Below are 22,991 nucleotides of genomic sequence, written 5' to 3'. Positions count from 1 at the left end.
TTCCTTTGGGTAATGATTTCTCCCCCCCCCCCTGGCTATTTATGTACAGCAATATGTATTCAACAGGAATACGAGTCTCCTCCACATTTTAAATGCTCACTCTATGCCATTTTGTTTCTCTAAAACACCTACTTACATTTGCACCCATTTTTGCTAACAGCAAGAAATCCAGAGAGCATTCTGGCTTTTATAAGACAGGCCAAACGTGCATGGAGCTGCTCAGCATTTGCTTTGCAGGGAGCCGTGTGGTACTGCCAAGTTCTTCTGGGAAGGGCACTCAGCAGCCCAGCGACATGCCACCATGGCTTTGCAGTGCCTCTGTGAATACTCCAATGCTGGTGATGCTTCCAGTGTTACGTGTTATGTGGGCTGATGTGTAGGCCATTCTCAAGGGGCAGGGGTGGTGGTGGTAAGTGTCTGAGAATTCTCAAAACCTTTTCCCATATAAATCAAATCATCATCGCCTCTTTGCTTTACGCCATGTCAGCCGAAGAAAGGTGTCTTGGGAACGCTCCAGGCTCTGATAGCATAAGAAAGTTGTCCCTGAATTTGTTTCTTGCCCACAGCCTCCTACATGTCTGCTGCCATTTATTTTTCAAGTTATAAAGCTCCTCTTAGACTTAAGGCTGCATTCCATGCACACAAATAAAAATAAGCAATTGGATAAGGGATTAAGCCACCATGACCAATGCAACAGAAAGCTAACAACACACTTCTATGTGGGGGGAAAAGGGGGTCGGGGTGAAGGTCCTTACTCAACTCGCTGCCATAGAGTCGACTCAGACTCATAGCGGCCCTAGAGGACACCAAAAAGTGGCTTGAAAGGCAGAGGTGGACTGCCCAAAAAGTAAGGTAAGTATGGGCTTCTTTTTGCTTACAGAGGGATCTGTGCACTACAGATTGGTAAGGAACAGATCAGTACGTAAGCACAAGGGAGCCCATGCTTACCTTGTTGAATGGGCGCCCGTGTCCCTAGGGATTGTAAATGTGCAAAGAGGCTTTCAGTCTGGAGGAAGGTGCTGTGGAACTGGGAGAGAGGCCGATGGCAGTCAGATCTGGAAGCAGAATCTTTGCTATAGAGGACCTGGGAGCTGCCGGGGGTGGGGGTGGGGGGAGGATGTGAAAAAATTGTACCCCACAGGTCAGTAAGCAAACACAGGCCAGGCCCTGTTTACCCGGCTTATTGAGTAAAACAACGCTGGACGGGAACAGATGCCTTTGGCAAGTGACTGTCTACCTTCGAACCAGTCCTTACTGCCTGCTGAGTGTGAACACCCAGAGACATACGCACTGAGGTGGCAGATGTTTTGTGAGGTGTATTTTCACCACGACAAACGTCTTCTGAGGGAGAAATGGCAAAAAGATGGTCTCTGAGATACAGCCGTTCAGTGCTGTGGGGTCAACAAAACATATTCTAGCACAAAGCCTGCTGCTGCCTATCTTCTCAGAACTCCAGGTGCTCCGCTGACTCAGCATCCCTCACCAGGGAGCCGTCAAGAGATCCATCTGGTCAGCACTGGTTCACAAGGGAAAATTAAATACACACAGCTTGACCAAATACCTATTTATCTGACACTCAAGGATTCAGATAAGCTTTTTACAGATGAGCAGTTACACACTTGCCTCTGGTGTGTATAAATTAACTCCCAAGCTTATGAGTGGCAGCATTTCAGCTGGATTTACATTATCATTGTTTTTAAGTTATGGACTAGTAACCTTCCCCCAAAGGTCACTATAATAACAGGATGTTCTGTAGAAAGCTACAGTTCCCTATGATTATAATATGAGCTGAGGAACTTTGAAAGTGATGAAATCAGAACTAAACTTTCTTAGGCATGGCAGGTTCTCAGTAGAAGCACAACGAGAGAACGTGCCCAGGAACATCCAGACACACATCAGTGCCCATCTCATGAACTATTAGGCAGGGCTTGGGTGGCCTGTTTGAAAGCGCTTAGGACTTTTCTAAGAGAGTTTGGATAAGAGACTGAAACTTGCAGCAAGACCCCACAACTATAAGACATGCCTATGTAGAAGCAGCTTCAGGAAAGGCCCCCTTTCAAGTTAAAAAAAATTAACACACTTAAAACATGTTACCAGGAAGTGATTTTGACTTACATATCCACACAACACTGAGGCTTTACTGCACCTGCAGCATCAACGACAACATACTTATTTGGAGTAGTACACAAAACTGAAAGAAAAAGTCACAATGGCCATTAGTGTTTTTTAAAAAAATAAATTTGTTTCTCCAAGTCTAACATTAGCAGGGACCAGTTAAAACCCATAGTGGAGCCCTGGTGGTGTAGTGGTTACACACTGGCTACAATCCACACGGTCAGCAGTTTGAAACCACCAGCAGCTCCCTGGGAGAAAGGTGAGGCTTTCTACTCCCATCAACAGTTACAGTCTTGGAACCCCACAGGGGCAGTTCCACAGGGGCAGTTCTACCCTGCCCTATAGGGTCACTCTGAGTCAGAATGGACTCAATGGCCGGGAGGAGTTTGAGTCAAACCCTTAAAAGAGACTTAGACAACTCACCTTTGAACTTTAAGGCAAACTCATAGGGATTATAAAGCGTCAACACTTGCTTATGTGTTGACTGATCATCTGCATAAAAGATTAACTCCGTGGGAAACACAAACACAGGAAGGGACCCTTCCACTAATTCTGGTTGTCTTTTTGGTTGATGCATTGGCACTGAGGCCCCCTGGCTGCAGCTCCTGTTTTTACAGTCTCCAAATCTAGTCTGGGTCTGCCTTAGCGTCAGTTAAAAACTCCAGAGCATTTTGGCAATCTAGAAAGAGGAGGGAGAGAGAAAGAAAAACGGAATTATGTTCATTGTCATTCATCTGTGGTTCCCATATCCAGTAAGCACGCCTTCAGAAATGACTCCAAATCATTTAAACATGATTTCTGGCTTTTTCTACTGGCTTATTGATATAACTTTTACCAAACTGTACATTAAAAAATAAACACACACAAACCCCAACACACACAAACTCCTTTCCCATTCAAGGTGCAGCTGAATGAAATCTTGTGATCTAAACTCAATGGCAGAAGCCCTTTACTAAAGGAATAAAGAAAGCTCCCCCCTTCAAGCAAATCATGTATGTTTTCTGGCTTTTCCAATTGGCTTATTTCTATAGCTTTTACCAAATGGTACATTAAAAAATGAACACCAAGAAAAAAATTCCCCCAACACAAGCTCCTTTCCCACTCAAGATTACAACCGATTATCAATGGCAGAAACTCTTTAATAAAGGAATAAAGAAAGCTCTCCTCATCAAACCATTCCCCCACGTTTAAATGTGCATCAAAGAGGCATCACTGTTTTAAAACCTAAAAAAATGGGTTATGCACTATCTGAAAGGAATTTTAAGTGAGTCCATCACAATTCTCAGATAATTAAAAAGAGAAAAGTTGCTAAGGTTAAATGGGAGAAAACATGAGAGTCACCTTTCTACCCATTTCAAGAATGCCTTATTTAGTGCCTTCTGACAACAGGGCAAGAAGCCCAGGCAGCACAATGGTTAAAGTCTTCAGCTTTCAAAAGGTCAGCAGTTCAAACCCACTAGGGCTCCACTGGATAAAGATGTGGCAATCTGCTTTGCTAAAGATTTACAGCCTTGGAAACTCGATGGGACAGAGTTCTACTTTGCCCTATATGAGTCAGCATCGACTCCATGGCAATGGGCTTGGTTTGTCAACAGGGGTGGGAGGATGCATTTAATATTTTTACACACACTCCCCATTTAATCCTTTTACCTACGGAACCCCAAGACCAGCTAAATTATTTTGAAAGGAAAGTGCGGAATATTGAAACCTGTTAGCAGTATTTTGCCCTTTCTGTGAAAATTCCAACTTCTTAAGCAGGCTTTGGCTCGAGTGGCCCGCAGGTACCTCCTTCTCCCCCACATCAAGCACACAGGGTTTCTGAATGCCACTGAGCCCCACTCCAGAGCCACTGTGGATTCCTCCAGGGCTGCTTCAGGATGTCCATCAGCTGTAGCTGGCAGAATTCTGACTGATCAGTATGATCCTAATTTTAATCGACATCTATTTCACTCACACCCGTAGTGGGTTTTTTTTTTCAATAAAATGCATGTTAAAATACACACTCACATTCAAAGAGAAAGAAACTGCTTGGTTTTACCAGCTGTATTATGATTCTGGTTGAGGCTTTTAGCAGATAGGACAGCTACCATGTAATGCATGTATTCAAATGCCTATGCTTTCCCTCTTAGTCGAAGGAGCTGAGGAAATTGACAAGAATGATGTCAGAAGCTGAGCAGATACACGAAGATGAGGGCTTTGTCCTCAAGAACCTCAGGTTGAATGGGGGAGACCACGTAAACAGTTAAGGTACCATGATTGTACAGAACGCACACCATGGTTCATAAAGTGCTATCAGAAGACTACAGAACAAATTCTAATGGGGAGAGGCCAAGCAATGGTACATGAAGTGGTCCTTAAGGAAGCAAAGGGCACACATGCATGTGTTGTGGAGAGAGGGAGGTCATTCAGATCAAGGAATAGCATCAACAGAAGCACCCTCTCTCTCCCTGCCAGTCGATGCCGCCTAGGAGGGACCCTCTAGGACAGGGTAGAACTGCTCTTTCGGGTTTCTGAGACTGTCACTCTTTAGGGGAGTAGAAATCCCCATCTTTTCCCAAGTAAAGGCACAGGAAGGGCCTAGTCCATAGGCTCTCAAGTCAACCACCTGATGTTTTATCTGCACCTTCTATAGCATGCACGCACTTCATAACAAGGCTGGCTTCCTTTTGCATTACTTTGTCAATGAGTGAAAAGGACCTGAGAGGTCATTTATTTCTGAAGATTTTCTTTAGTAATAACGGCTAACAACTTTATCAGTCACACCAGATTATAAACTTTTTTAAATGGCACATATTGAATGACAGATATGTGGGGCTTTGAAAAGTGTGTGGAAAAATTGAAGCAGAATAGAATTTTGCCACGGACTTTTTGAAGCCTCCTCATATAAGTAAAGTTCTTGGATACACTTGCTGTGGGCCCGGCAGTGTTCTGAGTGTTTGCGACCATTATTATTATAATTATATTAATCATATACCAATATATTATAATTTGCTACCAATAATAATAATAATTCTTCTTCTTCTAATGGAGTGTTCCCTCTGCTTAGTAACAACCTTGATGCAGATGGGCAGCCATGCCCGGGGTGGGAAGGAATCTAGAGTGCAGGGACAAAATAACCTGTGTTGCCCATCTCACTCCATGCCTCTCCCACTTGGTGGGCTTTCCCTTACTCCACACTCTCAACCCTACCATGAGCAAATTTCCAGCTCTCCCCTTGTGTGTCTGTGGCTGTTTTTGTTCTGGGTTCCGGCTCCTGGTTTTCATGCCTGGTCTTCAAGCCTGAGTATCTTGCAGGCTTTTGCTGCCATTTAGGCATTTATGTCGCGTGCGTGCGTGTGTGTGAAAACTGTTCAGTTCATCTGTGTGTGCATATGTGTGTATCAGTGTCCTAAAACGTCTGAAGTGCTTGATACAACTGATGTATGGACTGTTATAAGAGCAGTAAGAGACCCCAATGAAATGATTTAAAAAAAAGAAGTCTGAAGGTGCTCAGGGAGAAGGACAAAGTCTTAGCTGACACTTAGAATTACACCAGCAAAGTTCAAATGCATAGAAAGTTCCCCGGGAGAGCGATGACTCAACTTTAACATCTCACCAGTTGCGTTTAATCTTCACCAGCTGAGTTTACATCAAAAAGAAAGCTGATGATCAATCATTAAAAAGGATAAAAGCAAAGCTCCTAGTTGGAGAAGAAGGACTTGTAAGTAAGCTGGAGAAAAGTCATAAAGCCAACATGTGAAAAAGAAAACAAAATCAGATAGATATATTAGGATAGAGGTTAATTTGGGGTGGGGGGTAGAAGATTGTTTTGTCCTAAAATAGACTGTTTAGTTATGCCACAATAGAGTAGATAGTAAAAGCTACCTAAACTTGAGGGTATACAGTACGGTGTACATCAAAGGGAAGTTAAATTTATGCCACAGACAATAGAAAAATACCATCGTATTTGAGACTAACAGTGAATGCATTCACTAAATAAGGAGTATGATCCGAGAAATATTTAACAATGGCAAAGAAAATTAAAACATTAGTTTAAAAATATTTTTGTTTGCTATGATTAATATTTTTTGCATTAGCCACTAAGAGCGTAATAAAGGAACCTTGGTAACGTTGCGGGGTAGGCATTAGGCTGCTCACCATAAAGTCAGCGGTTTAAATTCACCAACTGGTGTGCGGGAGAGAGATAAGGCTGTCTGCCCCCAGAGGGGTTACGGCCTCGGAATTCCTATGTAGGGTTACTGCGTGTTGGAATCACAGCTTATAAGTTAACTCATTTTAATAAACAGTTTGACGTTTCATGTCAAATAGCACATAAAAATGAATTTCTAAGGATCACAAAATGTTCTGAGCATGATAAACTCCCTCTGCACCTGACAATTTAGAACTTTATACAAAGTCTTAAAAGAATTTTATGATTATGAAAAAGACCACAAATTTTTAATAAAGTGTCTGATTTTAAGTTGGAAAATTATGCTAGTTAGGGGAACCTTATGTTTTCTTTGTCTAATATTGGCTAGTACTCCCACATACATGGTATTATATCATAATTTTAGTTTTATAAAACTGAAACATAATTTTGGTTCTTTGACAACAAGCCGATGAGCATAAACTTTAATTTAGATGTTAAGAAATTTTTTATTTGATACACTCAAATTCATTTCCATGGAGTCAATGCCAACTCAGAAAGACGCTCTAGGGCAGGGTACAACAACCCCTGTGGGCTTCTGAGATGGTAACTCTTTATGGCAGTGGAAAACCTCATCATACTTTCTTGGTTTACTATACAGAACATAGTCCTATTACACAGGATAGTTAAGGTTTTCCTACAAAATAGAGTTAATCATTTACATTCAAAGATCTAAGTTTTTAAACTATGTAGCTTTCCATTACTGTTATAATTAATGCCTATTGAATTTTCTATTTTAAAAAGGTATTCTTAGTTAATTATGGCCCTATTTAGCTTTGTCATCTACAAGTAAAAAGAACTGGGTGACAGTCACATGTGAGGCTGTGCGTGATGTCCTATGATAAGAAACAACAAACACCTATGCCCAAGAGGCAAGAAATGAAGTCAGCTGCCATCAGGTGGATTCTGACTCATAGTGACCCTGCAAGATGGAGTGGAACACTCCCATGGGTTTCTGAGAATGTAAATCTACAGGAGCAGATAGCTTCCTTTTTCTCCCAAGAAGCAGCTGGTGGGTTGGAACTGCTGATCTTGTAGTTAGCAACCCAACACATATCCACTAGACCATCAGGCCTTGTTCTTTCAGCAAGAAGGATAGGGCCCCCTTATCTGTGGAAGCACTAAGCAGTTTCAAGGATGAATATATTCCAGAGGTGGATTCTCTGTGGACAACTTCCAACTGTAGCATTCTTCTAAGCCTGTCTGCCCAGGGTCAGTTGGTCTTCTTCTGAGGCAGACATTCATTGGATTCACTGAAGTTCATCCAGCCAATAACCAGAAGAATACTATTACATAAGAGGTACATAGCTTATCTCAAGATCATGGAACAAGATCACATAGGCAGAGACAAAAAGACAACAAAACATTAGACTTTGTATTTTGTGTTTCAATAGATCTGTTACCACGTAACTAGGAGTCCTGTTGGCGTCACAGGTTGGGCTGCTAACCACAGGGCCAGCCGCTGGAAACTCCCAGCTGCTCCATGGGGCAGGATGAGGCCTGCTGCTGCTGTACAGGCTCAGAAACCCACAGGGCGGGTTCTACCCTGTCCTACAGGGCCACTAGGAGTCACATTCTACTGGACGGCAGTGAGGTTGTTGGTTGTTGTATTTTTAACATGTTACTAGTGCAAGCCTTTAAAATCTAAAGTTATGTGAGTTATTACTTTGTAATGTATGTTTGGGCATTGCCCTGTCTGACTAGTTTTTAAATGGCAGGCTGATGCTCCTTAAGTCATTTCCCTAATGTAGGCTACTCCTTTTTTAAGAGCCTTTCTTTCTTGAATACAGAGTCACTAATTTAGTATTGTAAGGAGCCCTGCTGGTGTAGTGATTATGCATTGGGCTGCGATCCACAAGGTCGGCAGTTAAAACTTACCAGCAGGCTCCAAGGGGGAAAGACTGGGCTTTCTAGTCTGGTAAACAGTTACAGTCTCAGAAACCTACAGGGGATCACTATGAGGCAGCATTGACTCGATGGCAGTGAGTTTATTAGTTTAATTTAGTGCTTGCCATTCAAGATGTGTTTGCCACTATATATATTTATAAAATAGTGATACTGCCAATACTTATAGTCAATAATCCTAAGGCTCTGCTTTAAAAGGCTTCCTAGTTACATAACCACATAGTAGTTCCCGTAATGGCCCTACTCCATACTCACTGCCATCGAGAGTTGATGCCAACACATAGTGAACCTAGAGGTCAGGATAGAACTGCCACTGTGAGTTTCCAAGAATGTAATTGATTCTAGTATTAGAAAATTGAGGACCTAATGTCGGGGGTTTGGATGGAGGGAGATTGTTTTGAGAAACGATGTACAAGTGCGCTTTGCACAATTGATGTGTGTATGGATTGGGATGGCGGTTGTGTGAGCCCCTAATAAAATGTTAAAAAAGAAAAGAAAGAAAAAAAAAAAAGAAAATTAATCGTCCTTCGGATGACCAGCTGGCAGTTTCAAACCAATGACCTTGCAGTTAGCAGCCCAGTGCATAGCCACCACACCACCAGAGCTTCTACATGACCACCAGGCAGTTTCCCTAACGGCTCTACTCCATGCTAACTTGTAAGATCACGGAAAATGCAATGGTAGGGTAAAGCATGGTGAAGAAATGAGATGGTGTCCAGCTATCAAAAGAAGGATGTTTGGGGTCTTAAAGGTTTGTCCTACAACAAGCAGCCACGTAAAGAAGCTGAAGACTAGTCCATGCAGAAGAAGCACACCAACTTCAGTGTGATCAAAAGGATTTTAAATAAAACCCATAATCAAGGGGGAAAATGTACAAGAGTCAAAATTAACAGGCACTTGGTGTGTGTGAGTGGACAAGTATCAAAGAGGAGAGCCTTTTAAAGACTGCCTGCCTTTCCTAACAGCAGTTCTTCAGGCTGAACCTATCTCCTTGCCCTCCAAAACTCACTGCCAGAGAGTTGATTGTGACTCATAGTGACCCTATAGGTCAGGGTAGAACTGCCCGTGAGTTTCCCAGAGTTTGAGAGTAGAAAGCCTAGTCTTTCTCCTGAGGAGTGCCTGGTAGTTTCAAAATTGTGCCCGTGTTGTTAGCAGCCGAACACATAACCACTATACCACATGGGTGGGGGGTGAGGGTAGGCATCAATACCCAATATTTTGTTGTTGCTTTTCTCAAGTATAATGTTGTTCCAAAAAGTTCCCCAAATTTCCTCTCACTGAGATTTTTAATAAACAAACAGTAGTTAAAACAAAATGAAACAACAACAAAAATAATACATAAAGTCAACAAGTTTTACTGACACCAAAGATTTGTCAATATAATCACTGAGAAAATGTTTGTGTGCACCATTTACCATTAGCAGACAGACTCCTCCTTTGTGTCCGTACCCCTCTTTTAAAGGTTTGAATAGCTACATGATTTTGTTTTGAAAGACAGAAGAGAATAAAAAATGTATTCTATGCAAGCATCTCAAGTTACAAAATGTTCCAGTTGTGTTCACTCTCCTGATTGCTAGGGACAATGCCTTCATTTAAAACGAGCGATAATTAAAAATGTGAAACTCTCCAAGCTTACAGCCATGCTCCTGGCAAGTTCCCCTCTGGGCAGTTTCTTATTTATGGAACCTGAGCCTTTTCTGATGTCCGTGCATGTTCCCTAGGAAGGCCATGCTCCAATGGAAGGCTAGCAATGCACTGGCCCATCACCAAAATTTGATTAACACAACACACATTTGAGCAAGGACAGAACCACCCTGTTTCCTCGAAAGTAAGACATCCCCTGAAAATAAGACCTACTTACAGTTCTGCCTCTCTCTGAAATATAAGGCACCCCCCCAAAATAAGACCTTCCCGAAAATAAGGCACCCCCAAAGGTGCCATAACTCTGGACTTTGGACCTTAGTGGCGGGGTGCCGCATGCAGCTCACTGCTGCAGCGCAGCTGGAACAGAAAGTGCGAGGTCTCTCTTAATAAAACAATAAACAATAAATGTGTAGCATATTCTTCTTCATGGAAAAATAAGACTCCCCTAAAATAATACCTAGTGCATCTTTCGGAGCAAAAATTAATAGAAGACACTGCCTTATTTTCGGGGAAACAGGGTAGTTATAGGTAACACCTGTGAGGAGGATGGTCCTAGGCCAAGCGGAATATGTTGCTCTTCCTTTATTTGTCCCTTCTAGAAGTACAATCAAGGCCCATTCTGGAATTATAAGTTAGCCTGTGCCTCAGCTAAAGCCCTGAATGCCACCTTTCTGGAACTCGATGTTCTCGTTGGTGTTGCTGCTGGGTGGCATTGAGTCGGTTGCAACTCAGGGACCCAATGCACAGAAGGAAACACCACCTGGTCCCATGCCATCCTCTTCGGAAGGCCAAATAAAAATGGATGCCTTAGAACTAGGGTGCTGGGGAAGAGCAGTGAGAGCACCATGGCTGCCAAAAGAACCACCACATCTGTCTTGGAAGAAGTACAGCCAGCATGCTCCTTAAAGGAAAGGACGGTGAGACGACTTCTCACATGCTTTGGACCTGTTGTCAGGAGAAACCAGTCCCTGGAGAAGGACATCGTGCTTGGTAAAGTGGAGGGCAGTGACAAAGAGGAAGGTCCTCAAGGAGATGGAGTGACACCCTGGCTGGAAAAATGGGCTTCAATGTAAGGGAAATTGTGAGGACAGTGTAGACATACTTAGTCGAGACAAATCAGACATGCCATTTTACAGAAATGGAGCCATGCTGTTTGAGTTGAGAATTTACAGACAAGTGCTGTCTCAATCGCATTGATATTGTAAACGGATTGAATAGCAAGCAGCCTAAGTCAAGAAAAGAAAGAAAGAAGGAAGGGAGGGAGGGAGGGAGGGAGGGAGGAAGGAAGGAAGGAAGGAAGGAAAGAAAGAAAGAAAGAAAGAAAGAAAGAAAGAAAGAAAGAAAGAAAGAAAGAGGAAGTCAAAGTTTGAGAAAAGCCCCTCATGGCTCACTCCTCAGCTACCTGATTTATCTTATTTAAGAATTTGATTTGTTGTTATTCTCCTGGTTATTTCTTTAAGCATGTTTGTCCATTGTTGTATTCAATGCGCTCCTGTAAGTTGCTTGTTTCATTATCACGGGTCAAGGAGTTTGGCACTCGCTCTGGCTAGTGGACAAAGAAATGCCGACATTCTTGACACCTTCTGAGTTAAATCTGACAACTGAGCATAGATAATGTACCCTGTGGATTTTACGGTCTGAGAGTAAAGACCTAAAGTCTCAAAATGGAGAGTCTGTAGATTGTGACCTGAAGTGTCAAAGGGGAGTATGTATAGATGGTGAGCAAGACTCCAGCCTGGTTTTCATTTGAGTCAGCCTGGTTTAAAGATTCTTGTCTTGTTGTTTATTTGTCCCTAGCCTGCTATGACCATCTCCGTGAGCTCCACTTGAACTTGAATTGCTACTTGAGCCCTGCTAGGAGTCCTCTAGCCTTCCCAGTAATTATACACGATTGATAAGGAATAGTCGGTTGGAAATTTAACCCCAAAGCAGTAGATTATAGAACCCTTCTGCAGCTTTTTGATTGTGCCTGGCATCTATGGTCTGAGTGTCCTGTCAGAATTATAGCTGACTTGCATGTAATCTATAATTCATATTTGGAGAAATCAGGATCAATATCTCGTGAAATGTTGGAATAATTTGAGCACCCACCAAACAGCTAAGTTGCTGGAAGGATGCTGAGACTAGCCTCTAATAAAATTCAGTTCGTCTAGCTCTGTCCCATTTGGAGTAGCTATAAATTAGGCTCAATCACTGCACGACAAGGACCTGATATTTGTAGCTAAGAGTACAACCACGTACCCATCTAGAAGAAAAAAATAAAGTTGAAATTTACCACTCAAGCCTTATACCAAAATGAATTCCAAATGGATCAAAACTTTAAATGTAAAAAATATATATATTAAAAACCATATCAGAGTATTAGGGCTTTGTAACCATAACATTTCTCTCTCACTGCCATCAAGTTGATTCTGACCTGTAAGGATCCTACAGGACTGAGGAGTATAACTGCCCTGTGGGTTTCCAAGGTTGGACATCTTTACAGGAGTAGAAAGCCTCATCTTTTCCCCACAGAGTGACTAGTGGTTTCGAACTGACGACCTTGTAGCTAGCAACCCAACTTGTAACCACTACACCAAGGCTCCTGACATAGAAACCATAACATAGTGAGAATACATAATTTTTTAAAAGAAAAAATTCTGCATGGCAGAAAACTTTTAAGCAAAGCCAAAAAAAATTTATGATAATTCGGATCACAGGTAATATCCGATTTCCTTACTTTATAAAGAGAAACTTCAAATCATGAAGGAAAAAGATCACCAATTCAATATAAAATTGAGCAGAGGGCATGAATATTTTATAGAAAAGAACATACGAAATTATTCCTAAACTTTCTGATCCAAAGTTTCACTATAAGAGAAATGAAAACTAATGCTATAATGGAATACAATCTTCTTTCTCCCGCAGAGTGCTTGGTGGGATTTAACCGCCAACCATGTGCAAAAATCAAAAAGTTTGACAGTATGCTATGTGAGCAATTAGACAAATTTGTGTGGCATGTTACTGGTGGGGATACCAAACTCTAACTTGGCAACCCAATGTGTAATCATTACACATACTTTCTGATCCAAAGATGCTACTTGCAGGAATTGACCCAACAGTATAGATATGGGAAATCATGGTGCATAACAATGACACATTTAAAAAGTTTTGTTACCAACCCTAAGGATGAAATATTTTATGGGAAACATACAGAAGAGAGCTTGGTATTCACTAATAGCTAGTTGTTGCTATGGAAAGATTGCAAATAGCCCAAATAGCCCTTAAGAGGAGCTTCATTCAATAAAGTCCAGGGTAACCACTCATTGGCAAACCAGGTATCTGCCAACAACAAAGAGGAAGTGCCTTGGGTATGGTAGGTATTGTGTAGTGTTGAGAAAAGCAAGATGCAATGCTACTATTTGTACGTAGACAAAAGGAGATCAAAGAAGTATAAACTGACTTTCTTGGATAGGAGTAAAATCTCTCTGGAAGAATACCCAAGAAAATGGCCACAATGGTTGCCTTGAGAGAACTGTTTGCGAATAGGAGTGTGGAGGAAAATGTCCTCTGAAGTAGCCATCTGTTCAATTCTGAATACCTGTGCAAGAGTCCAATCACACCACTTTTCTCAGGTCCTGAAAGAAATGCCAGGTTTGATACAATGGGAAATTCAGAAAAAATGGGTGAGACAAATCTGTTCATTAACTTATCCTTTAACAAGATAACAAGAAGCCTGCAACTATGTGCTAAAGAAAATGAGTGCCATTATTAAAAACCACTTTACATGCAATAGAAACTCACCGCCAAGGAGGAAAAACACGGAGGGAAAGGACTACTGCCTCCCACCCCAGTACAACTTTGGGGCTGAAGGAAGGTGAAATGAATCCACACAAACCAACTCTTGGCTCAAATTGTCAGAGAGGAGAGGCTCCTAAGTAGAAGTTTTCCTGGCTTTGGATGATGGTGCCGTAAAAATTCTTACTGGTTTTACTTTGAAGTTTTTGCAGGGGTTGTAATTATGTAATTATGGCTCTTCTAGCCAAAGTCTATCACTCCCACCAAACGCACTTTCCCTGTATGGATCTAGTAAGGAGGTGGAGGAAGACAGTGATAGTCACTTGTCAATAAACTGCGACCAGGATTTCCAAGCACGCCATCCTGCTGCGTATAAAATAAGCCCTCTGAGAAGCAGGAGGAGGGATCTCCTTACCAGCAAGAGTCAGGAATGGAGCAAGTTCTCTGAACCTGAGGGCCCCCCCACCCCCCGCACAATGAACCTTGTGGATCCAGAAGACAGTTGTGACAGAGGAGCAGCAGCAGAACTAGCAACCAAGTACGGGGCAGAGTGCTGGATTTCCTAACCCACAGAACAAGAAAAGCTGAGTGCTCCCGGGCAAGAGCCCTGCTTGTGCAGTACGGTGCCTTGGCACCTCTGAAACACTGGTCTCTAGTCCATGCTGAAAACCAGCAAGGCACAAACATCTTGGCGAGGGGCTTTATGCTAAGCCAATGAAACTTTGCTGGAAGTCCGTTTATGAGGTGGTTTTCCAAAAGCCAAACCACCCTCGAAGACAAAAGTCTGCTCCCGACACTTGTCATTCCATACTGAAGATAGTAAGTCGAGAATAGCCAAGTGCTAGCCCCAGCAGTCTGGTCTCTGGCCTGGCACTTCCTTGCAGTGTGCTCACCTTTACTTCTCTCAGTTCTCATTCCCGCCCTCACCCCTAGAAAACCGCCCTGCTTTTTTCAACTTCTGGCAGCCTAGTGGGTTAAGCAATGAGCTGCGAACTGCCAGTTCTGCAGTTTGAAACCACCAGCCATTCCTTGGGAGAAAGATGAGGCTTTCTACTCCCATAAATAGTTAAGCATTTCAGAACTGACAGGGGTTTTGTTTTTGTTTTTCTCAACTTCTCTTGGAAGATGATCCCAAAAATGCAAGTTGCCAACAAGTCCTCATTGTCTTCATTCTGGTCTTTTTTGCCCCCTTTCTCTGGTAAAGAAAAATCAGATGGCTCCACTATTACACATACCTGCTTTACTGGGGATGATGCCTGAGCAATGGCTCTCAGTAACTATGCTTGTGTGTTTAATTGTCATTGACTTGGGTTTCGATTCATAGTGATCCTATAGGGGAGAATAAGCTGGAAATCTTTAGAGAAGACAACGAACTGCCATGTCTTTCTCAGCAGAGCAGCTAGTGGGTTCGAACTGTTGAGCTGTCAGTTTCATAACTGCCTCGCCAGGTCCCCCACTATGAAGGCAACAATAACCTAAGGCTGTCCCCATGTTTCACCAGAGCTCTGGGGGCATAGATGATTAACGTGTTGGGATGCTTAACTGCACGGTCAGCAGTTTGAAACCACCAGCTGCTCTGCAGGGGAAAGAGGAAGCTTTCTGTTCCGGTACAGTGAGTCTGAGATCTGGCCAGTTCCACTCTGTTCGATAAGGTCGCTATGAGTTGGAATCAACTGGATAGCAGTGGGTGTGGGTCTCATGCTTCTCTCTGCACACCAACCTTTTACACATTCTTCAAAGCCTAGTTCAAGGTCCACATAGTGTTCCTAGACTGCTCTGCTCTACATAGACCTCACCGATATGATATTTTTCCTTTTTTTATTATATTAGTTTTTAATACTGACTATGGCATGACTATTTTGACATTTGTTTGGGGTGGATGAATTCTGTCTCTTAATAGATTGTGGGCATAATGCCATTCCCCCGCCCCCACTTTTTTTTTGTATCTCAAAAATGGGTACTCAGCTGGCACTGCATGTCTCTATTAACCCATATGTGTCTATTAAACAGTCTCCTCCCCAGGACTGCTTCTTCCCTCAGCTGAACATATTCACTGGAAGAGACAGGTAAGAATCCCAACTGGAGGGTGGCTTAGGTGGCTGCTTGCCTTGAGGAGTAGGGGAGAGGAGATCCTGTAGCTTCAAGCTGGGTGTCCCTCTGTCCTGTCCACATTCCCTTCCATGTTCCTTAGTGCCCAATGGGGACCACTAGTCTTTGAGAGACAGTGCGGCTGTGTGCTGGTGACACAGGAAACAGTTGATTGGCCCTTTTGCTCTGTCCCAAGTACACACAAGCTGTGATCTGAGCACAATTGGAAAGGAAACCCAGTGTGTGCACATCACCTGGTGATCACTTTGCAAACTACTCCCCTGCACAGCGACACCTCAACTGCCTACACACACACACACACACCCCTTAATGTCTGGCAAGGGAATTCAGTGGGCCAGCCAGAGCCTGCCAATTTCTTTTTTGTCTCATTTTGGATCAATAGGATAAAAAGACTAGGTGATAAATAGGGAAGCTGTGGCATCTGTCCCCATCACTGATTTGGAAATGCAGCGACTGTTAAACATCACAGGAACCATTTGAAAGTGTTCCCCCATTTACTCTGGGAATCTGTTGGTAAGTCGACTCCAACTCTGTCGCACAGGTGATAGAACAGAACTGCCTCAGTGGGTTTCCTAGGTTGTAATCTTTCCAGAAAGCAGGATGCCCCAGCTCCCCACCCCCAAGCCCCCAGAGCCACAGGTAGGTTTGAAATGTTGCCTTTTTGGCCAGGGCTTCTTGGTAGATATTGCCTCCTTCTTGGGGAGAGGGAAATGCCTGGTGATATAGTGGGTTCTGTGCCAGTTTGGGCCCACCAGCAGCTCCAAGGAAGCTAAGGGTTTTCTGTTCCTGCAAAGATTGACATGTCTCAGAAATCTAAAGGCGCTGTCCTATAGTGTCATTGAGTGGAGGCTTTCTTTTTTTTTTGGGGGGGGGTTGCATTGTGGTTAAAGCACCCTGCTGCTAACCACAAGGGCAGTAATTGGAACTTACCTGCCATGCCAAGGGAGAAAGACGTGGCAGGGGGCCTCTGTAAAGATCACAGCCTGAGGGACTCTATAGGGACAATTCCACTTTGTCCTACAAGGGTGCTATGCATAGATATCACAGATGTTTCCGTCTGTTCTTTGAAAGTGGGGTCCCCTGAGAAGTGTAATCTGTTAAGTGCCAAAAGACGGGTAGTTTGCACACACCCACAGGCACAAAAAGAAAGGCCTGGCAATCTGCTTCGGAAAGGCCACGGGCATGGAAACTATGGAGCACAATTGTACTCTGACACACGTGAGGTCCTCATGAGGTGGAGCGAACCCGAAGGTAACCGGCTGTGCTTTGGGGTGGGCCAGGGCAGGAGGAGAAGGCTGCATGAAGGTCCTGGGGGATTCTTGCACTGAAGTGATTCAAAGTCTGAAAACCCTATACGTGTCCATGCTTATAGAGTACCGAGCTCCACCTTCAGGCCACCCCCTTTTTATCAGGGCCCAGGGACTATCATGCTCCTCCATGCTTGGTACGGCACGTCCCCATGACCAACCAAAGATGAAATAATTACCGGCCAGTTTGTCTGCTTTACTCTCACTAGTCACTCAGCCTTCTCTTGGCCTTCCTGTCATGAACTCGGCTCTCTCCCTCTTTCAATGTCTAGTGCTGTGTGCTAGGATTTTTCCTGGTGAGTATCCCCTTACAGGTCACTTTTTCCTAAGCAATGAATTAATGGATCTCTTTAGATTCATTGCTCATTATTAGAAAATTTGGTTTACATACATATTTCTAGGTTTTGAGTATCACTTCATACCTTCAGTGTTCTAAATGGTACTCGGGAATAGGCTATACCATATTCTTAAGATTAAATAAGCATCCTCCGGAGTAATTTTTTTTTTTTTTTTTACTAGCGAGGCCCAGCTTTGAAAGAGGCACTTTTTCTTGCCAATGACTGGGCAGTAAGGGACGGCACCCCAGGACTCCAGAGGAGCTGAGGTGTCCCCGCGGGCTGATTTCAGCGGATGGTGTACTTGTCCCACTTCTTCTCTGGGTCGTAGGGCTCCCAGCGGCTGGCAGGGAAAATGTGTTTGTTTCTCTCTTACCAGCTCCGCAGCACCACCAAGCCAGCGTGCGACTCATTCTTCTCTACGGTGGCATCGCTCAGCAGGCGCACGTCATCGTGAACATCGAAATTAAAAAGGGGCCCACTCTTCCCTCTGGCCTTGGTGACAATGAAGCTGTAGAAGCGGTGGTAGTGAGGGATGATGATGTCTTCCATGATGAACATGAGCTGTGCCACGCTGGCCAACCTGAGCTCACTGAAGTCTGCGCAGAATCTCCAGCGCCTTCTGCAGGAACTGCTGCACGGTGTTGCCTGTCTTCATTTTGACCACTCAACGGTGCCCAGAGCCGTCCCAGTAGCTGACGGTGATTTCGATCTCTTCACTCTTGATCTTATCCTGCTTAGCTTCCCACTCCTGACGCAGCTCTTCCCGCAGCCGATTCTCCTTCTCCTCATGTTCACGGTCAGGTAGGAAGCTGGTGTGTACATCTGGGTTCTTCCCTATCTTCCACCTCTTAATGACAACCTCCTCTCTATCTGGCTCCTCCTTGTGCACAGCGCTCTCTGCCTCTTCCTCCTCCTCCTCCTCCATGTTGAAGGGCAGGTTGGAGATCTTCCATTGAGCCTCTTCCTTGTGCCTCTTCTCTCGTTGTTTCTGCAGCTTCAGCTGAAGCTCCTTCGATTGCTCCTTCGTGGCCAGCTGTTTTTCTCACTCCTTCACCAGTGCATCCTGCTTGGCCTTCATGTCACAAAGGGTCACCAGACCCACAGTAGTGGACCTAAGTTCTGCCTCCACAGCATCGCGGTAAACGGAGAGATTGCTATCGCTGTTGGGTCTTCCGATGGTCATCTCTCTGATGCGCTGTTTCTTCTGCCCCATCTGCTGGAGCTGCTTCTCCCGTTTCTTCATGAGCTGCACGGCTCAGCCCCTCGCTGGCAGAGCCTTTGTAGCAAGCCATGGTGGCAGAGGCTCTGAGGCCAGGCAGGGCTGGCAGAGGGTTCTGTTTTGGCTTTTTACTTTGTGGTTTTTTTTAACTTCTTAATAGGAAAACACAAGTGGCTACTTCCAGGAGTGATGGGTCAGGAATAGCATTTTAATTTGTAACCAGCAAGAAGCACTGCAAAAGCCCTGGTGGCACAGTGGCTGCAGCACTCTGCTGCCCATGGCAATGCAATGCCTGAGAATTCAATCAGCCACTCGGCAGGGAAGAAATGGGGGCAGTTTGGTTCCGTAAAGGTTTGTAGCCACAGAAGCCCTATGGGACTGTCCCTACTCTGTTCTCTGGGGTTGCTATCTGTCAGAATTGACTCCAGAGCAACTGGGTTTGAGCTTTAATACCCGCTGCAACCTCGATCCTTGTTTCCATGTGAGTTTTCAGTCTAATGCTAACAGCAAACTTGTAAGCAATATGCCGTCAATGGATATTATGTGAAGAATACAGTTTGAGAGATAAAAATAACTGTGGGGGAAAAAGGGATCCAAACATAAAAAGTCTAAGTTGTGACATCTTTTCCTCCATCTACAGAAAATGATCTAACAGGGACTGTAAACACTCCAAGCCTCTATTAATTCCACTCACCATAGCTAGGAAGAAATGAAAGTGAAAATCAAACTGATCGTGCAGATATACTTCAAGATACCAATGAAAAATACTTTAACCAACCCCCTCCCATGTTTTTTTTTCTCTTGAAAACGAGTGTTTTCCAGTCCTTGTTTCACAACATCTCAGTACATCTTTAGTCCTTCCCATTTTATGGGCAATTCTTAAAGCCAAAGCCAAATGAGTTCAGCGTAGGAGATGACTCTGTTGCAATTTATGTAGCCTTCAATCATTGTGGAATCACAAATTCATTCAACCAACATTTACAGAGCTCTCACAGCCAAAGGACTCAGGTAGGAAATGGAGAGTAAAGATGAGCACGATATCTCAGCCACCCAAGAACGCTCTAGCCGGAAAAACCAGACACCCACAATGACAGGGCCATGATGGGACCAGTGTTAAGAGACTGGTCCCTACAATGTATCCTGGCAGCATACAGAAAGTCACAGCCTGCCTGCACAAATAAGAGTTTGCAGTCAGGGGCAGTGGCAGGTAAACTCCAGGAAAAAAAGAAGGGGTATGTGTCGAAGCCTGAATGGGACTCTCCAAATGAGCTTTGGCAATGCACCTGGGATTAAAGAAAAAATAGCATGTGTGGTGGGAGGGGCAGTTAAGAAGGTGAAGTGGGGGGGGGGTGGCTGTGAAAGAGCCAAGACTGAAAGTTTAGACTTCGTTCTGTGAGGTGCAAGTGGGTCTCAAGGTGTGGTCCTTGCTCAGCAGCCAGGGATTTATCTGGGAACTTGTTAAGAGATGCAAATTCCCCGTTCCCACCCCATCCCTCTGAGGCTTTAACTAACCCTTGGGGTGGGCCTGGTGAAATCACTGCTTCAGGCAAGGGGAAACCTTGAAAGGACTGTAAGCAGAGAACAGCCCAGATCAATTGTGAAGCAGGAGACATTCTTTTTCCTGCTAGACCAATGAAGCACAGCACCTGACACCAGAGTTGTTCCCAATCGAAAAAATAAAACAACAAAACTGTGGGCTGAATGTAGAAGGCGAGATGATGAGGGCTTAGGCTGGGGCAGAGGGAATGGACACAAAATGTAGAGATAGTTTCCCAGTGACCCAAGTCTAATAAGGTGATGCATCCATATAAAGGGTGTCACCCATGGTTGCCAATAATAAACCAACAGACAAACTCACAGTCATCGAGCCCATTCTGACTCATAGCAACCGACACTAGTCCAAAAGCATCTGGTGCTTTTGAACTGCGGGCCTTACGTAAAGCAGCCCAACGAGTGATCCATTAACGCCACCAGGGCTTTTTGCTACAAAAGAAAGCTGAAAGCTAGTCAAATGGATCTAGTTGGGTTGTTTGGAGAAAGAAGTGACCTGCCATAGACCCTAAGAAAGGGGGAGGAAAGTCAGAGCCAAATCCGCCCATGGGCCCCCTCCCACATGACCTAGAACCAGTTGGGGGAGGGGGGTACTTGGAGTTTAGTTTTCTCTCTGCCCATCAGTATACTCATACACAACTCTTTTGTGAGTTTGGTTCCTATAGGTCATTAGGAGATTGAGGCTTTCTGGATATGCTGACAAAATCAAGCCTCTCATCCTGAAAAGCTGAAAGCCAGACACTGGCTCTAGTGATCTAACCAAGGTACAACTTAGGTGAGATACCCTGGCTAGAGTATTCCCCTTTTAATTCTCGCTCTCTAACTTCATCACTAATCATAGATGAAAAGTAGAAGAATGAAAACACACACACACCACTGCCATGGAGCCAAATTCCAATTCATAAGCTGTCCTACAGGACAGAGTAGAAGTGCTACCTAGGAGTTCCAGCACGCTAAACCTTTACAACAGTGGTTCTCATCCTTCCTAATGCCACAGCCCTTTAGTACAGTTCTTTATGTGCTGGTGACCCCCCAACCATAAAATTATTTTTGTTGCTACTTCATCACTGTCATTTTGCTACTGTTATGAATCGGGCGAGCCCTGTGAAAGGGTCGTTCAACTCTAAAAGGGATCCCGATCCACAGGTTGAGAACCGCTGCTTTACAGGAACAGCCAGCCTTATCTTTTTCCTTCGGAGTGGCTGGTGGGTTTGAAAGTACAGTTAACAGTCCAGTGCTTAACCCACAGCACCACCAGGGCTACTAGTCACACACCCAAGCACACTCACAGCCATTGAGTCCATTCCAACTCGGCGCAACCATACAGGGCAGAGGTTTGTTCTTCTGGGTTTCTGAGGCTGTGAATCTTTCTGGAGTAGAAAGCCTCATCTTTACTCCTGAGGAGCAGCTGGTGGGTTTAGACTGCTGACCTTTGGGATAGCACCCAACTGTAACCACCCAGGCACCAGGGCTCCTTTCCAATCACATGGTGCACTTAATTCAGGAAAAGGTATGAGTACACGAAAGGATGTTGTACTGTTCTCTGAAAGTCACCCAAGTCAGGGCGAGTGTTAACTTGTACGTGAAGTGGCTCTCAATTTCCTAGTGGATTAGAGATGGGGGAGGGGCACATAGAGAGCAACCTATATGGCCAATTTACCTAGTGAGAATCCTGCAAGGCACAATTACTCTTTCTATTACAATGCTGGATATCTCTTATTGTCTGAATGTTCCTTCCGTGGAAACATTCCTTCCGTATCTTAGCTTGCTTGATCACCTTATTTTGTAAAAGAATGGTTTCCAATCACAAATAACATTGTTTTTACCACATGATTGTATTGGGTGAGAAACTCAAAACAACCAAACTCACTGCCACTGAGTGGATTCTGACTCATAGTGAACCCTACTGTAGGACAGGACAGAACTACTCCTGTGGGTTTCTAAGTCTGTAATCTTTATAGGAGCAAAAAGCCTCATCTTTCTCCCACAGAGTGGCTCGGGGCTCGAACTGCCCACCACAGAACCTAAGACACTACCAGAGCTCCTTCTAATAAAGAAAAGAGACCCCAAATTCAAATATAAGGTATGGAGGCAGATTCAGTCTTAAACAGGATAAAAAAATAAACATGACGTCTGGGGGAGGGAGGCCAGCAGACTGTCCAAAGGTTCACTGAGACTCGGTCACAAAATCAAGAAAGAGACTCTGCATGGGATACTTACACCACTGCAGACAGAAAGGTTAAGAAGACTGGTTCCGGGCTCTCTAGGCAAGAGGGCAATCAGGGCACAGCTCCTGATTCTGTGGACCCCAGTACCTTAAATACTATAAGACACATCCAGGTAAATCCCTGAAGGGGAAGCTTGGCCCCATCCAGCCAGCCAGGGTCCCTTGGTGCTGGGCTGCCTAGGGGAGAGGTAGCAATCCACTTCCAAACACAATGTGCCTTGCCTAAGGGCAAAGCTATTCACAAATCCAGTTCATGGTAAGAAAGAATTTGATGAAGGGTGAACCTTTGTGGAGACTCAAAATGGATTTAGGGCTACCAGTGTAAACTGAAGCTTTCTGCTAAACTAGTGCTCAAAACTTATGCTCACAGGACCCACCAATCCCAATCCCAGATATATACCCAGAAGAATACATTTTTCATCATAGCAGTACCTTGTACAATAGCCCCAAGGCAGAAACCACCCCAAGGCCCACCGGCAGAGGGCTATATCCACAGACACACTCAGCAGAGGACTGGATCCACAGACCCACTCAGCAGAGGGCTGGATCCACAGACCCAGTGGCAGAGGGCTGGATCCACAGACCCAGTGGCAGAGGGCTGGATCCACAGACC

General features: G+C 44.2%; 1 protein-coding gene and 1 pseudogene across 1 annotated transcript in view; both read right to left on the bottom strand.

Annotated features, from left to right (window-relative positions):
- MOSPD1 (motile sperm domain containing 1) overlaps positions 1-22,991 on the bottom strand; it is a 35,625-nt gene that overhangs the window by 9,965 nt on the left and 2,669 nt on the right. Inside the window, exons 2-3 of the mRNA XM_004715358.2 lie at positions 2,539-2,794; positions 2,116-2,191 (exon numbers count right to left, since the gene is read on the bottom strand). Of these exons, the coding sequence (XP_004715415.1) occupies positions 2,116-2,191; positions 2,539-2,692 (230 nt within the window). The 5' untranslated portion in view covers positions 2,693-2,794. The remainder of the gene's footprint in view (positions 1-2,115; positions 2,192-2,538; positions 2,795-22,991) is intronic.
- On the bottom strand, positions 17,667-18,673 carry LOC101662837 (annotated as a pseudogene).

This window comes from Echinops telfairi, unplaced genomic scaffold (assembly GCF_000313985.2).
Source record: "Echinops telfairi isolate 266 unplaced genomic scaffold, ASM31398v2 ScPeMD7_20;HRSCAF=75, whole genome shotgun sequence".
Classification (NCBI taxonomy): domain Eukaryota; kingdom Metazoa; phylum Chordata; class Mammalia; order Afrosoricida; family Tenrecidae; genus Echinops; species Echinops telfairi.
The sequence above is the reverse complement of the archived record's forward strand: the minus strand, read 5'-3'. Positions and strand labels throughout refer to the sequence as shown.